The 26,014-nt window shown below is 43.1% G+C and overlaps 1 protein-coding gene across 2 annotated transcripts; it reads right to left on the minus strand.

The window, feature by feature from the left end:
- Positions 1-206: 206 nt before the first annotated feature.
- Positions 207-22,048, minus strand: KIAA0408 (KIAA0408 ortholog). 2 transcript variants are annotated; one of them, XM_035109055.2, is made up of 7 exons: positions 21,611-22,048; positions 18,785-18,938; positions 15,316-15,564; positions 12,402-12,713; positions 11,298-11,377; positions 8,673-10,017; positions 207-5,937 (listed from the first exon to the last, which is right to left on the minus strand). In XM_035109055.2, the coding sequence occupies exons 3-7, from the start codon at positions 15,451-15,453 to the stop codon at positions 5,791-5,793; spliced, it is 2,022 nt and encodes a 673-aa protein (XP_034964946.2). In that variant the 5' UTR covers positions 15,454-15,564; positions 18,785-18,938; positions 21,611-22,048; the 3' UTR covers positions 207-5,790. The 2 variants fall into 2 exon arrangements, with proteins under 2 accessions (XP_034964946.2, XP_060128652.1); XM_060272669.1 differs by lacking the exon at positions 21,611-22,048 and adding an exon at positions 21,098-21,604.
- Positions 22,049-26,014: the final 3,966 nt, after the last annotated feature.

Here is a 26,014-nt window from a genome sequence, read left to right on the forward strand (position 1 = left end):
TATCCCATTGACATGTGTTTAAAGCTGGAGAAGTTGCAGGTCAGCAGCTGAGTCCTTTGTGCCAGAGATGGGAGGTGCCTTTGCTGGCTCAACACTTCAATTCAGCCTCAATCAGGTTTGTAAACCACATGCTGGATTTATTTCAATGGCTATGTAAACTGCAACAACTCATTTCAAAAGCAAGGCAGCATAAGAAAGCCTCAATATGTGTTTGTGGCTTATTTTATTTTCAAAGGGGCATACATCTGCACCAAGACACAGGATGGGAAAGTGGAGAATGCTGTCTTGAGTCTAGAATCCCCCTCCCCATGCAGGTGCTCTCCAGATATATTGAACTACCAAATCCATCAGTTCCAGCCGGAATGGCCATAGTGCCTAATTGTTACATTTCCCCCCACTAACTTAAGCTGCTACAGGGTCTTGGGAAAGGAAATTACTCTAGTTCAAATTACTAGTAACTGGTAGACCTTCATGCCACACTGCTTTACATCCTCGGTCTTCCCTGATCTAATCCCTTTCCCTTCTACCACCAGCTTCTTTTCCTAACCCTGTGATTATGGAATCAACTCAGAATTGGTTGGTGCAAGGCTAACGCAGGAATCTGGGAAGGGATGCTGAACCCATCACCAATGCCATGGTCCTCTGTGTCTCAAACTATTGCCTGTGGTCTTCTTTACCTCTGAAAATGTCCTCCCAGAAATAATTTGCGTTGCTTCCTTGGAATTCCCAGCAGGATAGCATGCATATTTGAAACTGTACAGCACACATTTCAGCCACAATCCTCCTTTATACACTTAACTGCTAACACATTTCATTCCATCGTTGCTGCTTAAAAGAGCTGTAGCTATCAGATCAGACTGAAGCTTCCCTTGCAAGCCATCAGCTGCTGTTTGCCATGACAGCTCCATTTAAACAGGCTTAGTGGAAGCATCTAAAATCAACACAGCCAATGAACAATCTACTTATCTGCATATTGATTTCAAATGCCAGGTACTTATCTAAATGCTAAAATAAACAAGAAAGGGACTATACATTAATTAATTGAGGAAAAGAGAACATCCTATTCAATTTGCCATTGATTGATTTAAAATTAATTTACCACAAGGGTTTCTTGTGGTGTAGTTCAGTAAGTAAATACCACTGAGCTCAATGGGACTTTCCAGGATAATTGGATATAGGGTTGCAATCTTAATTAGCTCTATATACAAGGGGATGCTACCTACCATTCCTTAATCTTACATTGTAGCTGTCATTAGGTAAAGTGACAGAAATCAAAAGCAAACTAAACAACCATGCTATCATTTGATGAACGAGCTTTGAAAAGATAAGTCAAGATCGGTTAACTGGAGGATTTACTTCATACAAGAGTGCAGCAACCTTTTTCACAGGAATTCAAGCATCGACATAGATTTCCAAATGGTTTCCCTGTCTTTGCCTTCAATAGCCTCTCTTCTGGCATGAACCTGCCTATGCATTAGTCTCCACAGCTGAGACCCACCTTCGGATGCCACCCCAGAGACAGGTTTGGAGAGCAGCAATAATAATAATAATAATAATAATAATAATAATAATAATAATAATAATTTATTATTATTATTAGTTATTAAATATGTTAGTTGCTTTATCTTGCCCAGGGCAATCCAAAGCAACTTACAGCCAAACAAGGGATGGGGCCTTTTCGTTTGTAGCTCCCTGCCTGTGGAGTACTCTTCCCACTGAGGCCTGCCTGGAACCAATATTACTATTTTTAATTTTTTAAAAAAGAATCAGATGAAGACATTCCTCTGCTCCCAGCCATTTGTCATAGGGTGTTTGTTATTATCTATTTCTGGTGATCTTTGGTTATTGACTCTTTCTTGTGCTGATGCTGATTGTATCCATTTTTATGGGGTAGGGTAGGCACCCCCAAATTTCGGCCCTCCAAATGTTTTGGACTACAATTCCCATCTTCTCTGACCACTGGTCCTGTTAGCTAGGGATCATGGGAGTTGTAGGCCAGAACATCTGGAAGGCCGCAGTTTGGGGATGCTGATTGTATCCGTTTTTATGGGGTAGGGTAGGCACCCCCAAATTTCGGCCCTCCAAATGTTTTGGACTACAATTCCCCTCTTCTCTGACCACTGGTCCTGTTAGCTAGGGATCATGGGAGTTGTAGGCCAGAACATCTGGAAGGCCGCAGTTTGGGGATGCCTGGGGTAGGGCGAGTTTTTTTTATATGTTGCTCCTTTTATGGTGTTATTTCAAATGTTGTATGTTTTGCATTTTTTGGAACTCACGTCAAGTCTTTTTTTTTTTTTAATGTGTCAGGAAGAAATTCAGGTGATGATTCCCCCAATATGCCTAGTGGAATATTGAACTTTTGCATGCCAGGAAACTTGTCAGGAAATAAGTTGGCTGCTGTAGATTAGTCTCATGTCAATTTTTTTTGGGGGGGGAGAATCCTCACAGATACCTCACAGGCAATTTTTAAAAAGTTTTTATCATGATTCATTCACAAGGCAAATCAGCTAGATCATACGTTGCTTATTATGCCCAAAATTGGTATAATTCTACAGTATTCTGTGAATTTTTCTGTCAAAAAGAAAACTGCACAGTGAATAGTCAACATGTTTTCCCCTTCAGACAAGATCAGCTCATCTGTGGGATCACTGTGACACAAAAGTAATTTGGAAGAGGAATAATAGTGCAGTGGTGCAGGTGCGCACAATTATTGACTGTAAGTGTTCCCTCATTCATCAGCTGCTAAACATATGAAGCTGCCTCAAACCAAGGTAAGATTATTGGTCCATATATACCAGTACTGTCTCTTCAGTTCTCAAGAAGAAACCTTTCCTGGCCCCTATTACCTGAGATTCTTTTAAGCAACAGATCCTGAGGCCAGATCTGTGCTTTGTAGAGCTGGAGAAGCTTCTGAGAAAGGCAACCAAAATGACAACGGGACTAGAGCAACTCATTTGGGGCTTTTTAGTACAGAAAAAAAGTTGAGTAAATGGGGGTGGAACACCTGATAGAAGTCAATAAGGTGACACATAGTGTGGAGAAAGTGAATAAGGACAGGTTTTTCTTCCTCTCTGCTAATGCTAGAACCCAGCAACATGCAATGAAGCTGAATGTTGGCGAGATTTAGGACAGACTAAAGAAAGTACTTCTCCACATCATGGAATTCACTGTCATGAAATGTCGTGGCTTCAAGAGGATTAGACAGATTTGTAGAGGACAAGGCTACTAGTTGCAATATTGATGTGCTATCTCCACCGCTGGAGGCAGTATGCCTCCGAACATGTTACTGCAAATCCTAAGTGAGGGGACTCCTCCTGCACTCATATCCTGCTTGTGGGCTTCTGGCTGGCAACTGGGTGGCCACTGTGAGAACAGAATCATTTTAGCTTTTAAATCAGTGGTGGAGAACCCTCCAAATGTTGTTGTTGGAGCTATAATACCCAGCAGTCCTAGCCAGAACAGTCAATGATAAATATTTTAATCCAATAAAATGTTAGGGTCTGATCTGTTGATGGGTTAATGTGGCAAAGAATTTTGATTTCTTCTTTTTCTTCAGGTGGGGTAGTGTGACTTTTCTCATGACAAGTGTCACTATTTTGGACTGACCCATTTCCTTAAAAATATTATGTTCACCCTAGTATTCCACACAGGTTGCTGTTCATTTCTCCTGCAAAATTCTCGGAGAGATGAACATTCACGACGATGAAGGCAGCATTTTTTTAAGACACTTAACAAGGCAGTTCAGGAGGATCTATATTTCATTCAGACTCTTAGGAAGAGTGTATAAATTGGGCTACGCACATAGCATATTAACAGCCAACAACATAGAGACAGATGATGGCAATTACATGCTTCTAATGCCATCAGTCTAGGATTTCTGGCACCACAGCAATCCTATCTTGATGCAATATTTATGTACTCCATGTCAGGCTTCTGCCAGAATGAAAGCTAACCTCATAACCGAGAGCCACTCATAAGCGCTCATGGGAGCAGAATGTGGCAGTTGCCTTAGCTCTCTTAAGCCCTCCAGTACTTCATTGGTTGATAATTATTCTGCTTTCATTTAAAACAAAGTGTTTAACTCCATCTTGCTAGACTTAAGACTTTGACTGGAGCCTGGACAATCATAATGGGGGAGGGAGTGGGGATTGGCTCAAAAGCACAGCTTAGGTTAAGCCCTGCCACTTGCCAACATCCTAACATTAATGGTCAATATGACTTAGCTACACTTTTATTACAAGTATTTCAGGGGAAGGGGAAGTGTGCAGAACCAGCATGCACTCATCATGTTTAATAATAATAATGTAATAATAATATGCTGCCCATCTGACTGGGTTGCCCCAGCCACTCTGGCATGTTCTCCTTCATGTCATGGAGTTCATCTTACTGCATGTCTGGGCAGCATCAGTGTGTGTTTCATCATCTCAATTCCTCATCGCTGACAGCAGTCAGCAGGGAAACCAACATGTCAACATGTGGGTTTAGTTGTACTAGAAGCCCCGAAGCCAGTGAAGGTATCGTTCTGCCCTAAAGCTTTTAAAGCAAGGATTTGCCTGGCTTCTATGCACCTGTACACAGCCGTCAAGCAAGTAGGGAAACAAGCCTGGAAACAGTATCAACCAGAGTTTCTGCATATATGTGACCCAGGAACTCTTGTTAATGGCTTCCAAACAAGCAAGATTCATAACTTTTAAATCATGGCTTGTTCAGAAGCCATTAACAATTGCTTCCTGGCTTGTTTCTTTGTTTGCATAAAGGGAGGAGCAAGTGGCAGGAGCAAGCTGCACAGAGCTCTAGCATAGTGTGGTTTTATAAAGTCAGGATTTGATGGTGTAAGTGCAGCTGTTGTCTGGATATCCATCTCAATCTTTCTCGTGTGTTCAACACACCCGGCTGGTTGAACAAATCTATTAGAATCCAGACTCTGAGTCATGTTATAGCAAACGGTAAACGCAAGCATTATTTTCCGGAATGTCTGTGCACTGATAAAGGCCTAACATAAGTGTAAATACTAGGTTTTTAATTCTGAAACATATGCCTAGCATAGTAAAGTTTAAAGAAGTGATGTTAAAATAAGCATTAATGAGGACTCGATCCACTGAACTAAACTGCTCCTGGTACATACCATAAAATGCCTTTCACTACAGTTACCCCCCCCCCAAATGCATTTCTTAGTTTTTGTATATCAAATACTAGACCTGTGAAACCTGTAAAAGATATACAAAATATTATTATTGCCAGGGCTATATGCTGAACTTTCAAAATAAAACAGAAACTTTTTATGTGTATATGCAAGTATATAAACGAATGTTATTATTTCAGTATCAGCACTGAGTTTCTCTCACCTAAATACAGTTATGCTTCCTATTTCAACACATGCACCTACAAACACATGATCATGCATATAGCATTTCTTCCTGCTCTTTGTGGGAAAAGTCAGAATATACAGGATTATACATCATGTAATTTCTTTTAAAAAAAGATTGAGGCGATAACTATTGGCATATGTCATTCAAAGGAAAAATGGCTGCGAATTATAAAATTATATATACACATGAGGAAGGGGCATCCTTATCTAGTTGATAAAAACACTGAAGACTGTGGAAGGATGGTCTAAGAATTGAAACAGTGCCTCCAACAAGTCCAAGGGCAAGGTCACTGTTGACCAATATACGGTTACACAGATCTGGTTGGGGTCAGGAACGTGGAAAAGAGAGTCCATATGGAGATTTCATAACAGCACCGGATCCATTCTTGAATTTAGAGCCACTGAGATCCAGCAACAGAAGTTCAAGAAAGTTCATTCAAGGCAGCTCTTCTCACAGCTGGTGGGGCAGATGGCGACCTGGAGGCCCACCTGGACGGCAGACGCCTGTTTGCTGGCCGAGCTGGCCGAGAGAAGCCTTTCGCATTTGACTGCTCAGCTGGCACAGACACCTACAAATACAAACATAGCTGCTTGGGTAATGAAGTCGAAACAAAACCCCTCAAAAAGCATTCATGGAATTTAAGGAGAATGACTAGCCTTACAACAGGTGGCGTCTGGTTATTAAATGGTTCAGAGAATGTGTTGTTTACCATTACATGGTAATGCAAAGATGTAAGGACAGAGGAACTCCTGCATGTGTCAAAGAAATATGTGGCATGCTAGTAAGACACAAAATATGCATGGGAGACTCTAAATGAGAGCTAAAACAAACAACCCTCCCTCTGCACATGGCCAAAGCTGGATGAAGTCAAGCAGGTTGCCACTCACACCTCTCAGCATACAGTCAGGTTTTAAAAAGCTTATTGCATGTTGATGAAAAACTGATTGTGTGATGCAATCAGATGCCAACTGTCTTGCAGGGCCAGCTGTGGCTGGGCACAGAATTATGGGTGGGTAGACTCTGCACCCACCTTCCTATTCAGCGGTCACAAATTTAATTGTGATGACTTTGGAGCACACCTGGTGACTTATCTGAAAGTAACCCGATGTTGTGTTCATTTTGAACCAGTAGGGCCTCTGGGGACCATTGCACTCCTAATGACGCCTTTCAGAGCATGACAGAGCCTAGAAGCCTCTCTGAAATGTTTCTCTGCCACCACCTTTCCCTAACTTATCATGGTGGGTGTGGATAGATGACTCTTGGGAAATCATACAGTAATGGCTTCAGGCCATGGCCAGTGCTGTGAGCATGTCTAGGAATGCTCTGAAGTAGACAGGAGCATAGGAAGCTGCCTCATACTATTAACCATCTACCTCAGTATTGTCTACCATGACTGGCAGTCACCCTGCCTGGAGATGCTGGGGGTTAAACATGGAAAGCAGTTGCTCTGAGAACATAAGAATGGAAGAAGAACCTGCTGGACCATGCCAACAGTGGTCAACCAGATGTCTGTGAAAAAAGCACTCTCCCCGCCTGTCGTTTCCGACAACTGCTACAACTCTCCCACAGAAGTACACTCCTTACAATTCCCCCCTTTTTAATTTTGGACTTTTGGAGTGGGAAAGTAGGGAGGGATATGCTCAATCTTTTCCTGACTCAAAGTTGCTTCTCCACCCCTAAGCACCCTATCTTTCAAGCAACTTTCCAAGCTAAAAAAGGACAGTTCAGCTACCATTACATATATTTACATGTAATGTCTAGTTTCTGCCCTACTCTTTGCCTTCTTTCTATAGCCAATGTGGATATCTGCTCAGTGGCAGCTTGTGGGGGCAGGGGCAGGCAAAAGCAGTGGGGCCCCCTCAGTGGCAATAGCACTCATAGAACCATAGAATTGTAGAGCTGGAAGGGTCCAGACGGTCATCTAGTAAAACCATCCTACAATGCAGGAATCTTTTGCCCAACGTGGGGCTCAAACCCATGACCCTGTACTGATTGAGTTATGCATCATGAGCCACTGTGCAAATTGAAACAGGGATAAGGTGTCACCACTGTGCCAAAGTCTCCCCAGTCTCACCATCTAGCCTCCCACCACCCCCATCCTGATGAGTACAGCAGTGTCCCAGGAGGATGCCACTGTCTTCACAGGAAGATGCTGTTGCTTCCATTATCAATCCTTTTCGTTTCCTGGTTCTTGGGATAAAATAGCAAAATTGCTTCTGTATTGTATTGTATTGTATTCCCAGAAGCCTAATGACATGGCTTAACAGGAAATTGATGGCAAGGAACTGGTAACAGCATAATAAAATTACTTCTCCTTTACCAGGACCGTGTTATCTAACTGCTGTTACAAAATGAATGGTTAAGATATTTTCTTGCTGCCTTGAAAGTAGAAGAACTATTAAAACAAAGGCACTCTTAAAGGAACATAGCAAGCTTCTTCTCTTTGTTCTCTCTATGTGCATCAAGGTCTTTAGACCCTGGAGGAGTTTTGCTCAGAAGGGCAGCCTATAAATATTTTAAGGAAGACAAGTATTGAATGATAAAATGAAATGTTAGCATGGTTCCAGTAAAATCAATGGAATACCAGCAACAGGGATGAAAATGAACAATCTGTGGGTTGCACAAAACAAATATTCTCCTCTGCTTTGGCCAATTTTAGGACTATTTTTACAGGAACTTTACTGCAGCCAGCGATAATTTCTGGCTTTCAACATGTAATATTTAAAGAAATTTGATTAGATGATGAATGCCAATCCATCTTGCTTGTACATTTATTTTCTATTATTTTTCATGCCTTTTGAATCCTTTTACACCAATGAGTTATTATCATATCCTTGCACTAATCCTGTGATGTCTTGTGTGGTCAGGGCTCCAATGAGCGGATGGAAAACCCACTCTGCAGACAATTGTTCCTAATTCACACAGTCTGCTCCACAATGGACTGAGCATGCAGTGTCAGACTGGGAATTGTAATAAATCATCCTTGAGAGCTCTGTCTAAAATTTATCCTATAACAGATGGTGTAAAATGCAAATGAAACACCCAGAAAGCTGCCTATGCCACATCTGATATCTGATTTGTTAAGGAACCAACCCACCCATCCCACTCAGCTCTGAAGCTTACTAAGTGACTTGGGCCAGTCACTCCCTCAGGCTAGCCTACCTCACAGCACTGTTGTGTGGGTGCAAGAGACCCAGGGACTAAGAAAGGCCATGTTGGGCAACATGTGCTGCCTTAAGCTTCTTTGAGGAAGAGTAGGGTCAAAATGTGACAAATGGGTCAACTTTCATTTTAAAGGCATACCTCGGGAAATTTCTGCTTCTCTTTGCCATGCCTGGCATAAAGCCCAATGTGCCGGGTTGAATTCTTCAGCTGCTCCTGTTTCCCTTGATCTGACTGGAGGATTTCAAAATAGTGGCCCAATTTCTCGCAGCTGCCACCCGCCAATTCCGAACTGGGCGGCAGCCAGCGCTCTTTGTGGAGCTTTGAGTTCCATGCAGCGGTTGACTTTTCGTAGTTCTTCAGAAGCTTTTCGACAACCCCGTAGTTGGATCTTGAGTCTGCGGATCGCGGGCGGCCAGACAAATTGCTTGGCTTCCAGTCGTGTTCATGGAGCATCTGCTGGTAGCCACTTAGGAGTCCATTGAGCTGCCTCTGCTGCCCTGTGGCTTTGGCATTTTTGCTGGGCTTGGAGGCTTTCTCATCCATTCTTGAAGAGAGCCTGGGATTCAGAACACAGGCTGGCTCTTCCTTTTGCGCCCTGCTGGTCACACCGTCCTGAACTATGGGGCGGGGTTTGGGGTCTCCAGACAGCACTGGCACCATTGGGTTCCGTTCCACACACTTGTGGCCTTTATCTGCGTGAAACACGGTTCTGTTGAACTCATCAATTTTTGCCTGCAGCGTTTCATTTCGTTGAGTCTTTCCAGTTCCATAGCCAGAATCACCCAGGGTGTTGCACACAGGGACATATAAGTCACTGCTATAATGCACACTGCTTTGCAGTATAGGATGCTGTTGTTTCTGTGGCACCATATTTCCGTCGGAACAGCTCTTCTGGACAGAATGTGAGGCAGAGTCCTTTTTAGGACTATTCCCAACCTTACTTGTATCATGAGACCAAGTGTTGTGAGAAAACCCTGCAGGCAGCTTGCATTCAAGGGACTGACCCCTTTTCTCAGTGGGTACCGTGGTAGCCACAGCAGGCCCACTAACAGATTTCCATTCATTTGTCAGTGGCATTGGAGCATCACATTGCTTTGCAAAAGGCAGGCGAGTCAATGCACTTTCTTCCTGGTCCTCCTGGGTCTCACAACTGCTTTTGTGCCCTGTTTCTTTTGCCAATGCTTCAGAAACCTGTGCGAGAGAGCTGGCCAAGTGCCGGGAAGTGCTTCTTGGAGGAACAGGAGGGCCTTCTCTTTTATGCCAGGGGGAAAAGCCTGCTTTCTCAACTCCAGCAAGAGCGCTCGATGGCATCTCCTTTGAACACCTGCTAATGCCCATCAAGTTCTTCTTGTTGTTTTGCTCTTCTGTATCAAATGCAATTGAAACTGTTTGTGGGTCATGGTTACGCACATGGTTCATCTCTTGCGTGATCAGTGCGTTTTCCATTTTGGCAGATTCTCCCAGGAAAGGAAACAACTTCTTTCTACATATGCAAGAAAAATATTTTATATTAATCAGCAGTGATTTAACTATTCTCTCCATTACACAAATCAGTCCGGCAACAGTTTCAGAATGTCAATGTAGGACTCATTCCATGTTCTGTTTGTTTGTTTGTTTGTTTGTTTGTTTACCTACCTACCTACCTATCTACCTATATCAATAGGCCCAAACCTTTATGAAGCCCATGAGGAGTGTGATCATTCTACACAGCAAATATCTCGAAATCTCTTTCTTTTCAACGTACTGGGGTACAGAATCAGCAGCACAACATAACAAAACACATCATTGCCCAACATAGCTGTCAAGTTCTCCCCTTTTTAAAAGAGAAATTCCCTTATGCTGAATAGGCTTTCTCATGAGAAAAGGGAAAACTTGACAGCTATGTTGCCCAAGGTTCTTGTAATCTCATCTTTGATTCCTTAAGAGAACTATTCTGGGGGCCCACCAGCATCCCCCAGAAGAACTGGCTAACCTGAGTGATATTTGTATATATTTTTGGCAAATCGTTCCTTGGAGAGAAAATGAACTTTAATCAGATAGCAACAACATTTGCTGGATTACAGACGTACTTCCTACTTTCCTGTGAATCAAATCCTGTGCCCAATCGAGAACTTAGGTTAGTCACAGCTATCCAAGTCACTCAAGTGTGACTAACTTTCACTGCCTCAGTGCGAAAGAGATAAAACCAATGTGTCTTTCACCTTTGGGCTCCACAGGCAACTAAAGCTGGGGGAGACAGCCTATAAAGCATGCCATTCTTTTTATAACGTTTTTAATGTCGGAGGAAGAACTTCTGGGAGTGAATCCCTTGAAAGGATTAAAATGTGGTTTCACTGCTCAGCTGCCTCAAATGAGGGTAGGATTTTAACAGGAGCCTCAGGCTGCTGTTTCTTTCACAACCAGATCTAATATGTGATGTCGGCATAGCTTTGAACTGGATTTAAGGTAAAGCAATTTTATTACAAGTAGAAGGGGTTAGAAATCCCCCCCTCTCTCTCCAAGGACACTTAAAGTTATGATGGGGGATCTGTGCCTTCCCTGCCCAGATGTGGCTGAACTACAGGTCCCATCATCCTTGACCATGCTGGCTGGGGCTGACGGGAGCTGGCGTCCAACATTTGGAGGGCCACAGAATCTCCACCCCTGATTAAAGACTAAAGTATTGCGGACATTTCTCCAGCTCACGTTCAACATTTCCCAGTTGTTTGTATGTGGCCCTATGTCTCCAATGTGCCCAAGTAAGAACATCTAATGTAGTGATACCTTTTGTGGTTGGACTTCTTGCGGATTTCTTCTTGGTAGCTGCACAAGTCTTCGCTTACTTTGGCAAGTTCTTTAAGAGCCTATAAATGCAAATAGCAACCTTTTATTGTGATCAGGTTCTTATTAAATTTCTAGAGCAGCTGTAAGCACAGCTACAGCATATGTTTTCCATTTCAGAGGTAATTAAAGAAGGGGTACATCACAAAAGATATAGACCTGGTAGAGCCATAACTTCTCCTATCTGCTAGTTACATTATTGTGTTGTTATGTCTGTGATATTGGTGTTTTATTCTGCTGCAAGCAACCTTGAGTACTTTTTGTAAAAAGGCAGGGAATGAATTACTGAAATAAATAAATAAAGCAAAAACCCTGCACACCATGGCTTACCAAATAAGGAGCTAGCCGGCCACAACCTTCCCTCACTTCTTCCTCCTTCCCTTTCCAAAGTATCTCCCCCTCTTCCCAAGACTTTGTGCTACATGGTCACCAGCCCAGGTCCTCCTACAAATTGGAAATTGTAATTTCTGGAAATCACAGGTATGAGGGAATCTGTTTTTATGCTAATCATGACTTAAATTGATATGTAATTGCATACCAAGAAAAGGAACAACCGGGAGAAACTGTACCACATGGGAAAGGAGGAATAGCAGAGGGCACTTATTTTTGAGGTTGGCTTCCCACTTACAAGTAACATTTCACAGCGAATCAGTGTTATGTCTAAACCAGACCACAAACTGCAGCAAAAAGGCTATGCTATCAAATATTTTAAACAAAAAAACAGCAAACAGAAGAGTCTGCATGGCATGGCTGACAAGTTCCAGAATCCTCAGCACCCAGGAGATATATTTTGGGGGCAGAGGGCAGCGTGACATTCATTTTCTTAGATCTGTAGTTAGCATGTTTTCACACATATTCAGTTCAGCTCAGGACAGGCTGATCTGATCTTGTCACCTTCCAGTGGACTAGGAATAGACTCAGATGAGCTGAACACATTAAGTCCATCCGTTAAACAGCCACTTATAAAAATGTGTTGACATGTTAGAGGTTGAAGCCTGAGCTACCTTCACTTTCCCTAAGTGAAACACCCATTACTGGTTTACTCACAATATTGAGATCCTGTGTGTAATTCTTGGTTGTTTTCAAGCCTGGGCAATCTTCAAATTCCTTGTAACTCTCAAAGGCCAGAGTATCATTTGCAAAAGCATGGTTTCTTCCCTTGTTTTTCGCATCCTTGCTCTCCTTTTCTGCCTTGCCGAGCAAACTCTCTTTGTCTGCTGAACAAGAGTTCAGTCCTGGTGTGTCACTCCATACTGAAGAGGGGGAATGTATGGGCCGTGGCTGTGCCTTGCTATGAATGACCTTAGTCTCAGAGGCATTCATATTGCTTTCACGCCTTAATTTTACCTCCTGGTAAAGCTGGAAAGGAAACAAAAAGCCTCCTATTAGACCACAGTGATCTTACCAGCTTGATGAACAAAGGGTGATATTTGTTTTCATGTTGAGCTTGTGTCATCAGACTCCAAAGTCTGGAATCCTTGGTGCGCTGGAATATCTGGAACGTTCTTTTGCTACAGCATTATTTCTTTTCACAAGAAAGTACTGCAATTTCCAAAAATGGTGTTGGTTTCAAACATAAAGCATGTGAGCATGTGGCTGCTGCATACTGGAACAAGGTCTGAAAAGATTCTCATTGTACCACACTAACTCTTAAATGGCCACCTCATGAGAAGAGAAGAATCATTGGAAAAGACCCTGATGTTGGGAAAGATTGAGGGCACTAGGAGAAGGGGACGACAGAGGACGAGATGGTTGGACAGTGTTCTCGAACCTACGAACATGAGTTTGACCAAACTGTGGGAGGCAGTGCAAGACAGGAGTGCCTGGCGTGCTATGGTCCATGGGGTCACGAAGAGTCGGACACGACTAAACAACAACAAACTCTTAAATGAAGCATCTCCCAGCTGGGTCAACTCTAGGACATCAAAACCAAACCGAAGACATGGTGCACCACAATAGGACATGATAATTCGTACAAGACTATGTAGAGAAGGCATAGGATATGAGAAGCAGAGCAGAAGAGCCACTCAGATCCTATTCATGGGCTTCCAATTGGGACCAGGTTAACCACTGTGAGTACAGGACTCGACTGTGTGTGTGTGTGGTTATTGTTTTAGTTTGTTACTATGTTATGTAGTTTTGTGTTTTTATATTGTAAACTGACCAGTGATCCTTGGATGAAAGGTGGTATATAAATTTAATAAATAATATAATAATAGATGGGTCTTTGGCCTGATCCAGCAGGGTTCTAGTTCTCAGACTTGGAAGCAGTATCCCTAAGGATTCCTGACCAATTGCTATGGGAGGCATGAGTTCAACTGTGACCTATACCACCATAAGCACAGATTGCACAACAGCCTGTTAGGCTTCCTTTCCAAGGGGAACAGACAGAGATAACAACTGGTGGCTCTTCTGCATTTTGCCTCTGCAGTGACTGACAAATATCAATCTCACCTCCCTCTTCAAATTCTACCTTTTCATCTCAAATCAGTTTACACATTTAGCAAGGCAACGACTATAATATGGAATGGTGATGCTCTTCCATGGACAAACGAAAGATCTGATGGGCAAAGCAGGGGCATCATCATTACAAGGAATACGGCTAAGAGGTCAGGGAGCTTGTTAAACAGCTACACTTCACTCTGAAGGCACAAAATGGCAGAGATCCAGTGGGGTGTATCAGCCACCTCAGCTGCAAACCGCCAGGCAGATGAATCAATGCAGACACATAGTGTGAATGTGGGAAACCAGCAAAGCAGATACAGAATCACCAGCAGGAATAAATTCCATGTGCTGGTAAACAAAATACACTGCTAAAGTGGCAACTCAAGGGAGCATCAGCAATAATTATACCAAACTCGTCCCATGGGTTAGAACGGTGCGAAGACTGGCAGAGAACGAGTGAGTGAAGGGTGTATAAATACAGTTTGTGTCTAGCCTGTGGTATGTTGTTTATTGTACTCTCTTGCTACTGAATGCCATCAATAAATATAGCAGGGCTGAGCCAGAATAAATGTGTCCTGCTCTGGTGTCCCTGGATTCCAAATTCATGACATTCCTTTACATGCTAATAAACAAGATTGCTCAATATTAATCTCAGAAAGCAACGTCCGAAAAGGCACACCTTGATTTGGGGTGGGCAGTCTGTGGCACCCCAGAGTGTGTTGGACTTCATGACCAGGCATGATGGAAGTTGTAGTCCAACAGCACTTGTAGGGCCGCAGCTCGCTACGTGGTATCTTTTTTGCATGGATTGCTGTTCCATAATACAAGGGTATGCTCATGACCCCTTTAGTTTTAAAAGCACAGTGCAAATTCTTCGAACACCCTTTTTGGCATCAATATCATGTTAACATTAAAGGGACCCAGGTGGCGCTGTGGTTAAACCATTGAGCCTAGGGCTTGCTGATCAGAAGGTCAGCGGTTCGAATCCCTGTGACGGGGTGAGCTCCCGTTGCTTGGTCCCAGCTCCTGCCAACCTAGCAGTTCGAAAGCACGTCAAATTGCAAGTAGATAAATAGGAACCGCTACAGCGGGAAGGTAAACGGCGTTTCCATGTGCTGCTCTGGTTTGCCAGAAGCGGCTTTGTCATGCTGGCCACATGACCTGGAAGCTATATGCCGGCTCCCTCGGCCAATAATGCGAGATGAGCGCGCAACCCCAGAGTCGGTCACGACTGGACCTAATGGTCAGGGGTCCCTTTACCTTTACCAACATGTTAACATTAGCATGGTTTCCACAGCAATGTCCCAAAAGGCATCATGCTTCAATGTTTATACAATAAGTGGTGCATGAAGAACTCCCCACCACCCCTGTTTCTGAACAGGGGGATAGACACAATGGCTGATTCATTCCAACCCTATGGGTTCTTTGGTGAAACCATCTTTTTAAGTTTCGGGGACTTTGCTTAAGACAGTATTCATCACGTTAGTTGCTGACATGAAAAAGAATCCAAAAATACCTCTTCTATTTTCTTCTGCATGACCTTCCACTGGCATTCCCACTCTTTCCTTTCATTGTCAAAGCGCTCCAGAAGCTCCATCTTCTCTTTATTCCAGTTCCTCTCAGTTGTGCTCTCCAGTTGTGTCCGTAGGTCCATAGCTGCAGTGGCCAAACAGAGAAATGTCCGTGCACCTCTCTTCTCTTCTAAGACTTTCCTGGAATGTGTGGGAGTTATGGAACGGCAAGCCTTACTTGCCTCTGGCTCCAGCTTTGGGATCAAGCGCAAAGGAGAAGAGCAAAGAAACAGGGAAATCAAACAATTTGCATTAAAGGTTGGTTGCAGAGTATAATTCTATACCTATTGCTTTAAAATACACACAATACAACAACAGGGCAATCTGCTCAGTTGTCCTATCTGAGCTGGCCTCCTGCTGAAGGAGAGATTTTTCACTAGTGGAGGCCAGAGGAAAGCTCTGAAAGAGGGCCTTCCAAGGGGAGGACTGAGCTGGCCTGGGATCCACTGGATTCCAAGCCAATCTCACTGCCATCACATAATGGAATTGGACTGCTACAAGAATTGGGCTTGATCATCCACCATGACCATAGCTGCCAAGTTATCCCTTTTTAAAGGGATTTTCCCTTATGCTGAATAGGCTTCCTCGCGAGAAAAGGGAAAACTTGGCAGCTATGCACCATGACAGCTGGCAGGAAGGGTGGGCGTGGGTTTGGATTATGCTCTTAATCTCTGGCAAAATGGAAATGGAGGAAATTCAAAATCTGTGGAGAAAGAGCAAATGCATGACAGCTCCTGTAATCTCAACATATGCAGGAACTGCCTTTTTATTTTTATTTTACTCCAGTGGTATTTTATATTCACAAGACTACTAAAAATGCAATGCTGAACATGTTGATTTTTAAAAACATTTCTAGCGGTTTTGCAAAACTGTACAAGGTTCTCGGAATATGTTTCAAAGATGAAACAGGAGCTGCATAATCTATATACGCCAGGCAGAGCATTTACATGATTTGCACAATTTAATTAAAAGCAGGCACAGGATCTTGGCAAGTAATTTCTTAGCAGGTGCAAAAATGCTTATCGTAGAAGCATGGTGCAGAAAGATATGGAATGTTATGATGGGTAAACTACTTACTATTATTAAGACATGGTTCAACACTAAAGCTCTGATTAACTTTATGAATGACTCTGATTAACTTTATGGAAAACATACATTATGTTGGAAGAAAAATAATCCAGACAAAAATATATGTCTATAGATTAGCAATGCCATAAAATTAAGCATTTGGTCTATCAGAACACAAGCACAATTGATGGACTTGTTTAAGTATTACATTTTTGCATTTGCGATGTTGAATTTGGAAAAGTAGTTTCTTTGTCTTTATCTTTTAAACATATTTTTACAAAATACAAATATTTTTAAAACCTATGCAAAAAGAGATGTGTGGCACGATCACCAAAAGATCCGCTATTTGTCTAAATTAAGAAAGAGAGAGTGTTCATTAAAATAAAAAGTACACATTCAAACGTGAGCAGCTGTCCAGGATTGTGAGACTCAGTCTTGCAAGGTAATGCTGAGCAACCTCTGTTCTCCCTGTGCCTGGCAGTGGAAACCAAAACCCTCCAACCTTGCTAGGCCTGGAATGACCAAGACACAGTCCATGTCCTACTATCTCACACTGTTGACAAGGCAGCCAAGAATCTAAAGATAGTAAGTTTGCTAATGAAGATGATTTGGAACTGATGCAGTCAGTCTCTCCACCTGCTCTTCCCAATAAACAAATACACACAGAGACACACAGAGAGGGGTGATCTATACAGCAACGGTAGGCTGACTTCAGTCTTGCAGAATCTATACTTTTGCTTTACAAGAATCCCCACGTATATCAACTGTCCAGAGCTCATCCGTCTTAAGTGTTTTTGAGTATTCATTACTGCTTAAGAATATAAGAGATAACTTGCAGGATCAGACCAATATCCCAGAAACCAACAGTCACTAGGACCTATCTCCATCCCACAATAAGGATGCTCTTCATTGCTTAGAATCATACTATGATTTTATTTTCTGAATTCAAACCAACATTGTCAAGGCTGGAGAAAGGATGATCATAAGGAGATTTTAGGCCTTCCTTATGGGGGCTATTAAAAAAATAATAATGCTACTGTATGTTTCTGTTGTCCCAGCCCCCAAAACAAAAAACTATTATATAAACTGGATTCAATTAACAAGTCCACTAACAGAATCCCACACAATAATTTGTGCTAGCACAACAGCACTTCTCCCCCTCTCTTTCTCCTGTGCCCCCCCAATTGGCTCGGGGGGGGGGGAAACCCCAGAACAACGCACAGGGAAAATGTTTTGCCTGCCAAGCTAAAATGCTTGCACTGGCAGAACAATTGCCACAGTGCCGCATTGAATTCCTCCCTACATTTCTTTGAATGACAGTGCACCAAAGCCCTGCTCATGCAACATGGTTTGTTTGTACAACAGATTTATAGGGTTGGTATGACACCCACTGACCCTGCATGGCCTATGTGCATTCTGTAGTCCTTCTGAGCAGACTCTATATGTGTGCAAATCATAGGATGAGATCGAGTTCTTTTCACAATGGGGTTTGGGGCTTAGAGAGCACCCCTTTCAACCCACCCCTTGTGTCCTTCACTGCACATGCCAAGAAGTAAAGGAAGTTGGTTAGGGAAATTCTCTCACCCCCCTGAAGACTATGGAAAGCAGTCTTGCTTGGTAGCCACAAACAATATCTAGAGCCAGGGGCGGAGGAAGGGGTGTGTGGTGGGTGTGGGCTGCCCCAGGGGTCACCACTGAAGGGGGTGACAAAATGCTGGGCGGCACTCACCGCGGGACCTGCAGCATGCCCAAGCCATGTGTCTCTCCTGGGAGAGACACGGTGGCTTGGGGGCATGCAGGCTCCGCGCTGCCCAGTCCCCCCGCTGCCTCCCCCCAGCTGTAGCGCAGCTGAGTGGGAGGAGGCAGGCAGACTCCAGAGCCCTGCAGTGTGCCCTGCCCCTGGGCGCCCCACCCCAGGAGCCCACGCGACTTCCTCTGCTGCTGTCTAGAGCTACCAGAAGGAAACATCTGTCACTTCAAAAGGGATGGGTGATGGCCTCCTTTGCCCTCCTGAGATTTCTCCGTTGCAGGGGGTTGGACTAGATGACCCTTGTGTTCTCTTTATATTCCTAAACAACACAACCTAGACACAGGCTTGCTACCTCAGTGACAAATTTTTGATTGGTGTTTTGCTGCCTGCATCTTAGTTTCATATTTTTACAAGTTGGAAACCACCCAGGGGTTACGTCAACATGATGAGTGATCTATAAATGAAACCAATAAATAAATATTTCTTGGGGAAGGGAAGTGGCCATAGACAAGTATGTGTTTGCAGCATGAGAAGGAATGACAAATTCCTTATCATTCCTCTTCAAAATCATATGTATGCTACTGAGTGTCTCTCACCTGCGTGATGAAACATTTAACCCCCTTCTTTTTCTGGATCTCACTCAGACATTTCACAGGATTCTGAAGCTCCAAAGGGCTCACTCTTTTCTCCTCTCTTTGCTTCACTTTCCAAAGCTGACTCTGGATTCAGTAAATTCTTTTGTGGTTATACCTGCCAGGAAAAAATTCAGGGCAGCTTTATTACAAATACACAATATTCTTAATAAAAAAAAATGAGGAGCGGCCAAGAGGGACTGATTGTTTAAGCAAAGGTCTTGGCTTCAACTAGGAAACAGTCAGCAGATAAAGCTTCCACGATTTCTTAGGCCAAAGTTCTAGCTGACTGCCAGGGGCTGCAATGACTGTTGCTCAAAAACAAATTCTTACATAAAGTTTCCACTGCCCTGAAAGCTCGTTTGCAGTCTAAATGTCATTTGAAATAGAGCCTGTGCAGCCATTTCAATATTTTTAAAAGTTTGCAATAATGTAAAATCACTAGGTTTGATTTTCTAACAAAATGAAGCTTCACAGTATTTGGAGGGGTGCTACAGAGCAGGCTTATTCAAACACACTTCAGATGAATTACAAGACTTTTATTACTTTGACTTCAACTGTATGAAGACTGGTCAATCTGCAGGTTCCCGTGCAAAGCAATAAAATAAAGCAATGTAAAAAAGCAATGAACTTGAGAAGCATTAAGATATAGACGCATTTCAGGACAAGCACAAATATAATGCATTTCACCTTAATGTGTATTGATTGTGCTCTTGCAATGGATGCTTTTGCAGCGAAGCTCAGTAGATTTAAAACAAAGGCACACAACGCATTTCTGCAATTGTTACTTGGTTGCTTAAAGCAATCCTTGCAGTGTACAATCTGTTTCCTCCCACCAAACTAAATTTTTGAAACCACACTGGAGACCATCCAAATGCAATCAAGTTCTGGAAGAGCACCATGGGAGTCATTGCATTACATGTAACATAGAATGGGGTGGTTGGAAAGAGCTGGAGGTCACACAACTCAAACTTTGCCCTATGACAGGTCCCGCTTTACCCCAAGCACTCTTAACAGATTAGCACATGTCAGATGGACCCGTTGTTAGATAATTGCCTCGGACTCAGAAAACCTGGATCCAAGTCCCTCTTCTAGTTGAGATTCATTCCGTGGCAAGTCACTTTGTGACCTCCAGCTTCTCCTCTGTAAAACGGGAACAAAAGTTACCCAACCATACCCATACAGATGGCCCAACCAAGCAACATCTTGGGTGGTATCCAACTGTGCTCATCTGCTAGCAGAACAGACTTCCACTTGCACAACAAAACTTCTCCTTCCTCCCCCTCCCCCTGCAGCCTCATATGCACCCCCCCTCCAAACTGTTTCAGAGGGTTGGGGAACTGCAGGAGGGTGGAGAGTAAGGGGAGGCCTCCTCACACAATGTTGGATACTGCCCTGTTTTTATATATATTCTCCCCTTTCTTTCATGCAGGGCAGTCTTGAGCAGGTCGTGTGCCCTGGCGCTGAGGGGCGGAGATTGCTCCGACGCCCCCGTCCTCGCAGGGTGCAGCATAGCTTCCGCACGGCTTTGCCGTGCAGCGTGCCACCTACCGGCCCAGCGCCCTGGCACCCCACGCTACCGGGTGTCTACCTAGAGCTGGCCCTGCTTTCATGTTCTCTTCACTTGCTCCCATTGCTGCTTATGGATCTGCCACATTTTCTTGCTAATTGCTCCCGTTGATACTGACACTCAAGCATGACATTTACATGTGGAAAACTGGGTCACTGTTTAATTTTGTACCCAATTCTCAAGCTGGTATTATGGTGGATAAATTTCTTGGGGGGGGGGGCTTCCCTTATCTCCATCTCTTATTCTCCTCAGATGATCCTTTTTTCCCTGGGAGAGCAGAATTAAATTTCCCTTTCCTGTATTATTTGTACCCATATGGTCAGGGGAAAATGAAGAAAGGCTTAGTTGAAGAATCATGGCAGATAATTTACATCAAAGCTCATTCTCCATGTAAATAGGAAGCCCTTTTCTTTTCAAAGGAATAGCTAACATGCAGTGTGTGACACAGCTTTTGTTTCCCTTGGGGAATAGCAGGGTGTCCATCCTTTTCGACATGTCCTAGACAAGGTCAGTAGCTCAATACAGCAGTAAACTGTATGCCAACAATCAATGACATCTGCATCACTGGTTGTTTCCTATGTCAAGCAAACAAGTTTTTCTTTTTTTAAAAAAAAGAAAGCAAAACCGTATAGCATTATACTCCCCTTCTATCCCACTCTCTCTGCATACAAACACACATACAAGTCCAAATAGTTTGAAATAAATACCCTTCTGGGGCACGGGCGGCAGCTGCTAAAAATAACAGGCGGTGACATCAGCCAAGGAGGCGTTATGTTTTAACGGAGATGAACAAAAGTGGTTCCACAAGTCAGCTCTCCGGGAGAGCCTTCGTTTGATTTATCAGCAACGCAGCCATTCAGCTGTGCCAGATAGTTGGGTACATGCTACAAAACAGTTACTTTTGGTCACAACTGCAGCCAGCTTCTGTGCACTTGTGCACACACACACATCCAAGACTCAGGCTGTGAAAATCAAGAGCCAAATGATTAAATAGAAAAGCATTCTCTCTATCAAAAAGTGCACCCAGCCTTTCCTTAAATAATCCATTTCTTAGTAAGATGATTACTGACCTACATTCACATCAAGAGGAAAAACTAGACAGATGTCAAAATAAGCTGTTGGACACACTGCTATAGCCCCTTCTCATTTAAAAAAAATTCCCATAGTCTAAAAATGAGTGTAAAACAACAATGAGGTTTAAAGTAGGAGAAAAACCTTACCTTTTACAGAGGAAAAAAACCTTTAGGAAGTATTTCAGTCCAAATGTGAAGTAGTAGTGAAAGCAGTGAAAGTCTTCCAGTTCTGAAAATACTGAAATCAATCAAGGAAAGGAAAAATAATCAGCTTCTCAACCAGGAGAGCTCTTGGAACTCTATTAGATCAACTTTGCAACTTTTTGCAAACTGAAGAACGGTTCCGTTTAGCATCATCCCAACAGCTGGTTTCCATGTGACGTCAGCACACGGAGGATGGTTTTAGAATCTCTTCCAATCCCCAGCCCTGTAACTTTATATCTTCTCATATTATATGTAAACAACTTTGTGTCCAGGACATTTTTAGGTTTTATAGTGGAGCCCAGTTTTTAAAACTTGCCAGAGCAGCCTGTGTAAATATTAGAGCCATGACAATAGCCAGTTTTAGATTTCTTTTATTAAAAGGCAGTCATCTCCCCCCCCCCTCTTTCTTAAGAAGCATTCTTTCCCTGGAGAATTCCCTGGAGAATTTTCAGAAGCACAGATAGGATAGCAATGTTCCACCACATTTTTTTTTAAAAAATCTACATATTTTCTCCTTCTTCAAAATAATAGCTGTGGCTCAATCTTTTATTGTTTTAAAAAAGCATTCTTTCAATAGAGAAGAGCAGTTTGAAAAATATTATCAAACTCACGGTGCCCTGCCAAAAAAGACAAAGCTTTAAATGAGAATGAGAATCAAACCTAACAACCTTCCTTAATGCCTGTGTGCTGTGAACTCTGTGTGGTTGCCTTTGAAGACTATTCAACAGCTGCAGCTGGTGTGGAATTCAGTGACCCCACCTCATGGTGGGTGGAGGGGTCACTTGGAGCAGAGAAGAACAATATTCCAAGTCTCTACTGGCTGCCTGTTGCCGAGCAGATCAGCACAATTTAAGGAGCTGGTTTAGCATGAAACAATGTGACCTCTGCATACTTCATGGCCGTTTTATATAATTTGGTTTTAACATGCACTCCTATCGTACACAGTCAAGCATACTTCATAGGAATATACAGACTACAGGAAGATCTCATACGTCTGCAGTATGTACTTGTATCAGAAGTCTCACTAGCTTCTGTGAAGCTGTTTATCTTCTCCTACTTGATTTCCATAGCAATTGTTTACTCCAGACCTTCTCATTCTCTGTTTTCCCTTACAAATGCATTGCAGGGGGGCATTTTCAGTGCCTGCTCTGAGGATCTAGAAAACTCCCCTTCTCTCCACCACAATACAAGTCTGTATCATTCTTATCTTTGTTAAGTAAGAATTATACTGCCCAGGATGGGTATGAAGACTTGAAAGAAAAACTTGTTTGCCTTCAGACCATGGAACCCTTTTCACATCAGCATCTACCATGGATTCCTGCTCATCTGCCGTGGAATCCCTGAGCATTGCAGCTCCCTCAACCACAGTATGAAAACCAATTTTTTAGTAGCATAATTATAAGTTTCATGTCACAGTATATTATATATTCTTGTATTTAAAATTGTTATCTGCTCTGAGGTGGAGTACTGTAGTCACTATGGTGGTCAAAAGCCATTTTAAGGAAAAATGTAATGTATTTATAGCAAATGTTTTTCAGCATTCAGGAACCCACAGGAAATGATTGGCTCAAAATACTTATATTGTTGGCTCATTTTTAATGGTTATTCTCCCCCCCCCTCCACCTATTAGGTTTCAAGACACATTATCAACTATGTAGTCCTTGGCAGTGCAAAACACCCATTTGCTTCCAACAGGTTAAAAATGTGTGTTTCATTCCATATTGAGGGGCACAGTAGAGTGTGTCTCAAGGATGTTTTAAGCCTCAAAAGTATGTGCTTATGATTCAGCTCTGCTATGAACTCTACTTCCCCTTGCACCAAGCATAAGAGCACATTTATACAATGTCATCTTTTGGTTCAGAGTCTTAGCAAAACCAATGTGACTGTTATCAGACTTAGGCCTACAGCTGGTCCTTTGTGAGAAATACTAGGGACCTCTGAGATAAAAGGCTGGCCTTTAGGTTTTGTGCCACCACTGAGTTACAGGCAAAGGAAAAAAGTGAACGAAGACCAGAAAGACCTACAGGAGTTTCATGAACGCCAATATGACATCACAGGCCGAAGCCTGAGCATAGAGGCCACTTTTCCTACACGGTTCAGCTTGTTGCTGTTCCTTTTCACAAATACTGCTTGTCCAGCCTATCTCACCTTGTCTCACACAGCATCTTTGTATTCTGCATTGTTGCCTAAATAGCACCCCCCCCCCAAAATGACTTCACAGAAGTTGTCTCAGGCAAGCATTTGGAGCCAAACTTTATTCACTCTCCTAGGTAGATCATGTTATGCTGTGCATGCAAAATCTGTGACTAAAGGTAGTGCCACAGAAGTACAATTGTGGGCAATTGTCTTGCCCTTTCTTTCCCCTCTCTTCTGGTGGTAGCAATTCATTGCAGAGCACATTTCCCAATCACGTTGCCTATGCTGACTGGAACGCCAGTGGAATATGCTGAAAGGCTTATGAGTAAATGGTTCACTCCCTATGGTATAATCTGCCTCAGTTCCAACCTGTCAAAATGACTTTCTCCAGGTACTGCCAGGATTTAGGCAGACTGCAGAAGGTATTGAGTGATGTATTCACAAATAGGCCAAATACACTTCCTCATAAATATTTTGGTACATTCAGTCTGATAAGACAAGAACAATGCAATTATGACAGGAAAGAGGTGCATGGTAATTTCTCAGGTTCTATTATAGTAATATGATCCCACATTAAGGCCTGCTTCTCACAAACAGCAGGTGAAGAAGTAAATCTGTTACTGGACAGTTCCACTACATATTGCAGTCGTGAACATACATTGCTATCAGGAACAAATGTTCTAGTCTTATTCAAAAAAATATGCATATAGCGTCAAGGGCCTGAAGGCCATGAGAAAAAGAAAAGAACATTCTAGCCCTGGCCCACTGTAAAACCCTTAAGTACCTAAGAAGAGGCCTTCTGGATTAGGCCAAAGGCCCATCTGTTCCAGCATCCTGTTGTCATAGTAACCAGCCAGATGCCTATGGGAAGCTTGTGTGAAGGACTTGAGTGCAACAAAGCGCTTTATATCATACAATATAAAGCGGATTGTGGTAGGGCTGATAGGAAATTTAGTTCAGGGTTTGGTTAGTGTAAGGCCACAGGTCATGCTGAGTAATGGGAGCGTGCGTATGCAAATCCCAGGGTTTTAATTGGTTGGTGGGGGCCCCCTTTTAAAGAGCTTGCCCTCCATTTTAGAATCACTTTTGCCTTTGGCGTTTGAATCCCCTCCCACCCGCCCTTTTTTCTTGCAGGTTAGCACGACATTGCTATTGCCTTCGGGGCCGCCTGTATTCAGGGGCCAGTAGGAATTTTCCAATTGGCTGATTGGCTTTGCCTCTTGGTTTTCGCCTACTGCGCTAGCAAATTGTCACAACTTGTTAGGTTGGCGGTTAGGCTTTTGGTTGGTTAATCGGTTGGTAGAGGGGTGTGGCACACAGATGCCTACCCCCACCTCCGTTTGCTCCATATAGAAGTATTCCGTTAAAGGAATCTCGGGGCTTGCGATCTTGTCCTTACCATCCCACCATTGGCGGGGATGTTGGGCCCAATTATAAGAGTAAGAGCCTTGGGGAACATTCTTGGTGAAAGAGAGGAGGGAATGACTGGGCTCAGCCACCTCCTCTCTCCCAGGTATGTTTACTTGACTTCCCTTCAGGAAGTCGGAGCAGGAACTGTCCAAGCGGACAGTGGTGAGTCCTGTCCCATGGTGACAGCTGATGTGAGTCCTGCCCCAATTGGGCAGATGAGGTGAGTCCTGTCCAGAGGGGACAGCTGATTGAGTCCTGTCCTAAATGGACAGATGGGGATAGTCTTTCTTAAAGAAGGATGAGTGAAGAACCAAAAGCCTAAGCCAACACTCGGATTAAAATTGGTGTATTTAATAAAGTTGTGGCCCTAAATTATTTGCCAAAAACCAAACCATAATTCTGTTGTCAGTTGTGAGTTATTTAAGGTAATTTCTGGTAAGCCTCGACACACAACTCTCTCCTCATTAGTGTCTCCCTGCAACTAGTATTCAGAGACATACTGCTTCCAAGAATGGTTGTAGATCATAGCCGCAATTACTGGTAACCACTGGCAGCCTTATCTTCTATAAATTTGTCTAACCTCCTTTTAAGTTGGCGCCACTTCTGAAGTTTAACTGTGTTATTTGTGAAGGAGTACTTCCTTTTATCTGTCCTGAATCTTCCAACATTCAGCTTCATTGAGTTCTAAAATTATGAGAGGGAGAAGTTTTTCTCCTGCATTTTGTTTCCCCTCGTCATTGCAGAAGCATAAAGTTAATTCAGTCTATTCCAAGCCTAGCAAAGGAACTGGAGTGTGATGTT

This window comes from Zootoca vivipara, chromosome 3, assembly GCF_963506605.1.
Source record: "Zootoca vivipara chromosome 3, rZooViv1.1, whole genome shotgun sequence".
Lineage (NCBI taxonomy): Eukaryota > Metazoa > Chordata > Lepidosauria > Squamata > Lacertidae > Zootoca > Zootoca vivipara.

Bases quoted from the DNA above. Each gene is read 5' to 3' on its own strand.
- KIAA0408 (XM_035109055.2), bottom strand. From the start codon at position 15,453: ATGGACCTACGGACACAACTGGAGAGCACAACTGAGAGGAACTGGAAT. The intron at 12,714-15,315 runs GTATTTTTGGAT...TTTCCTTTCCAG, and splicing joins TGCAGAAGAAAATAGAAGAG to CTTTACCAGGAGGTAAAATT. The intron at 5,938-8,672 runs GTATGCCTTTAA...TTGTATTTGTAG, and splicing joins AGAAGCAGAAATTTCCCGAG to GTGTCTGTGCCAGCTGAGCA.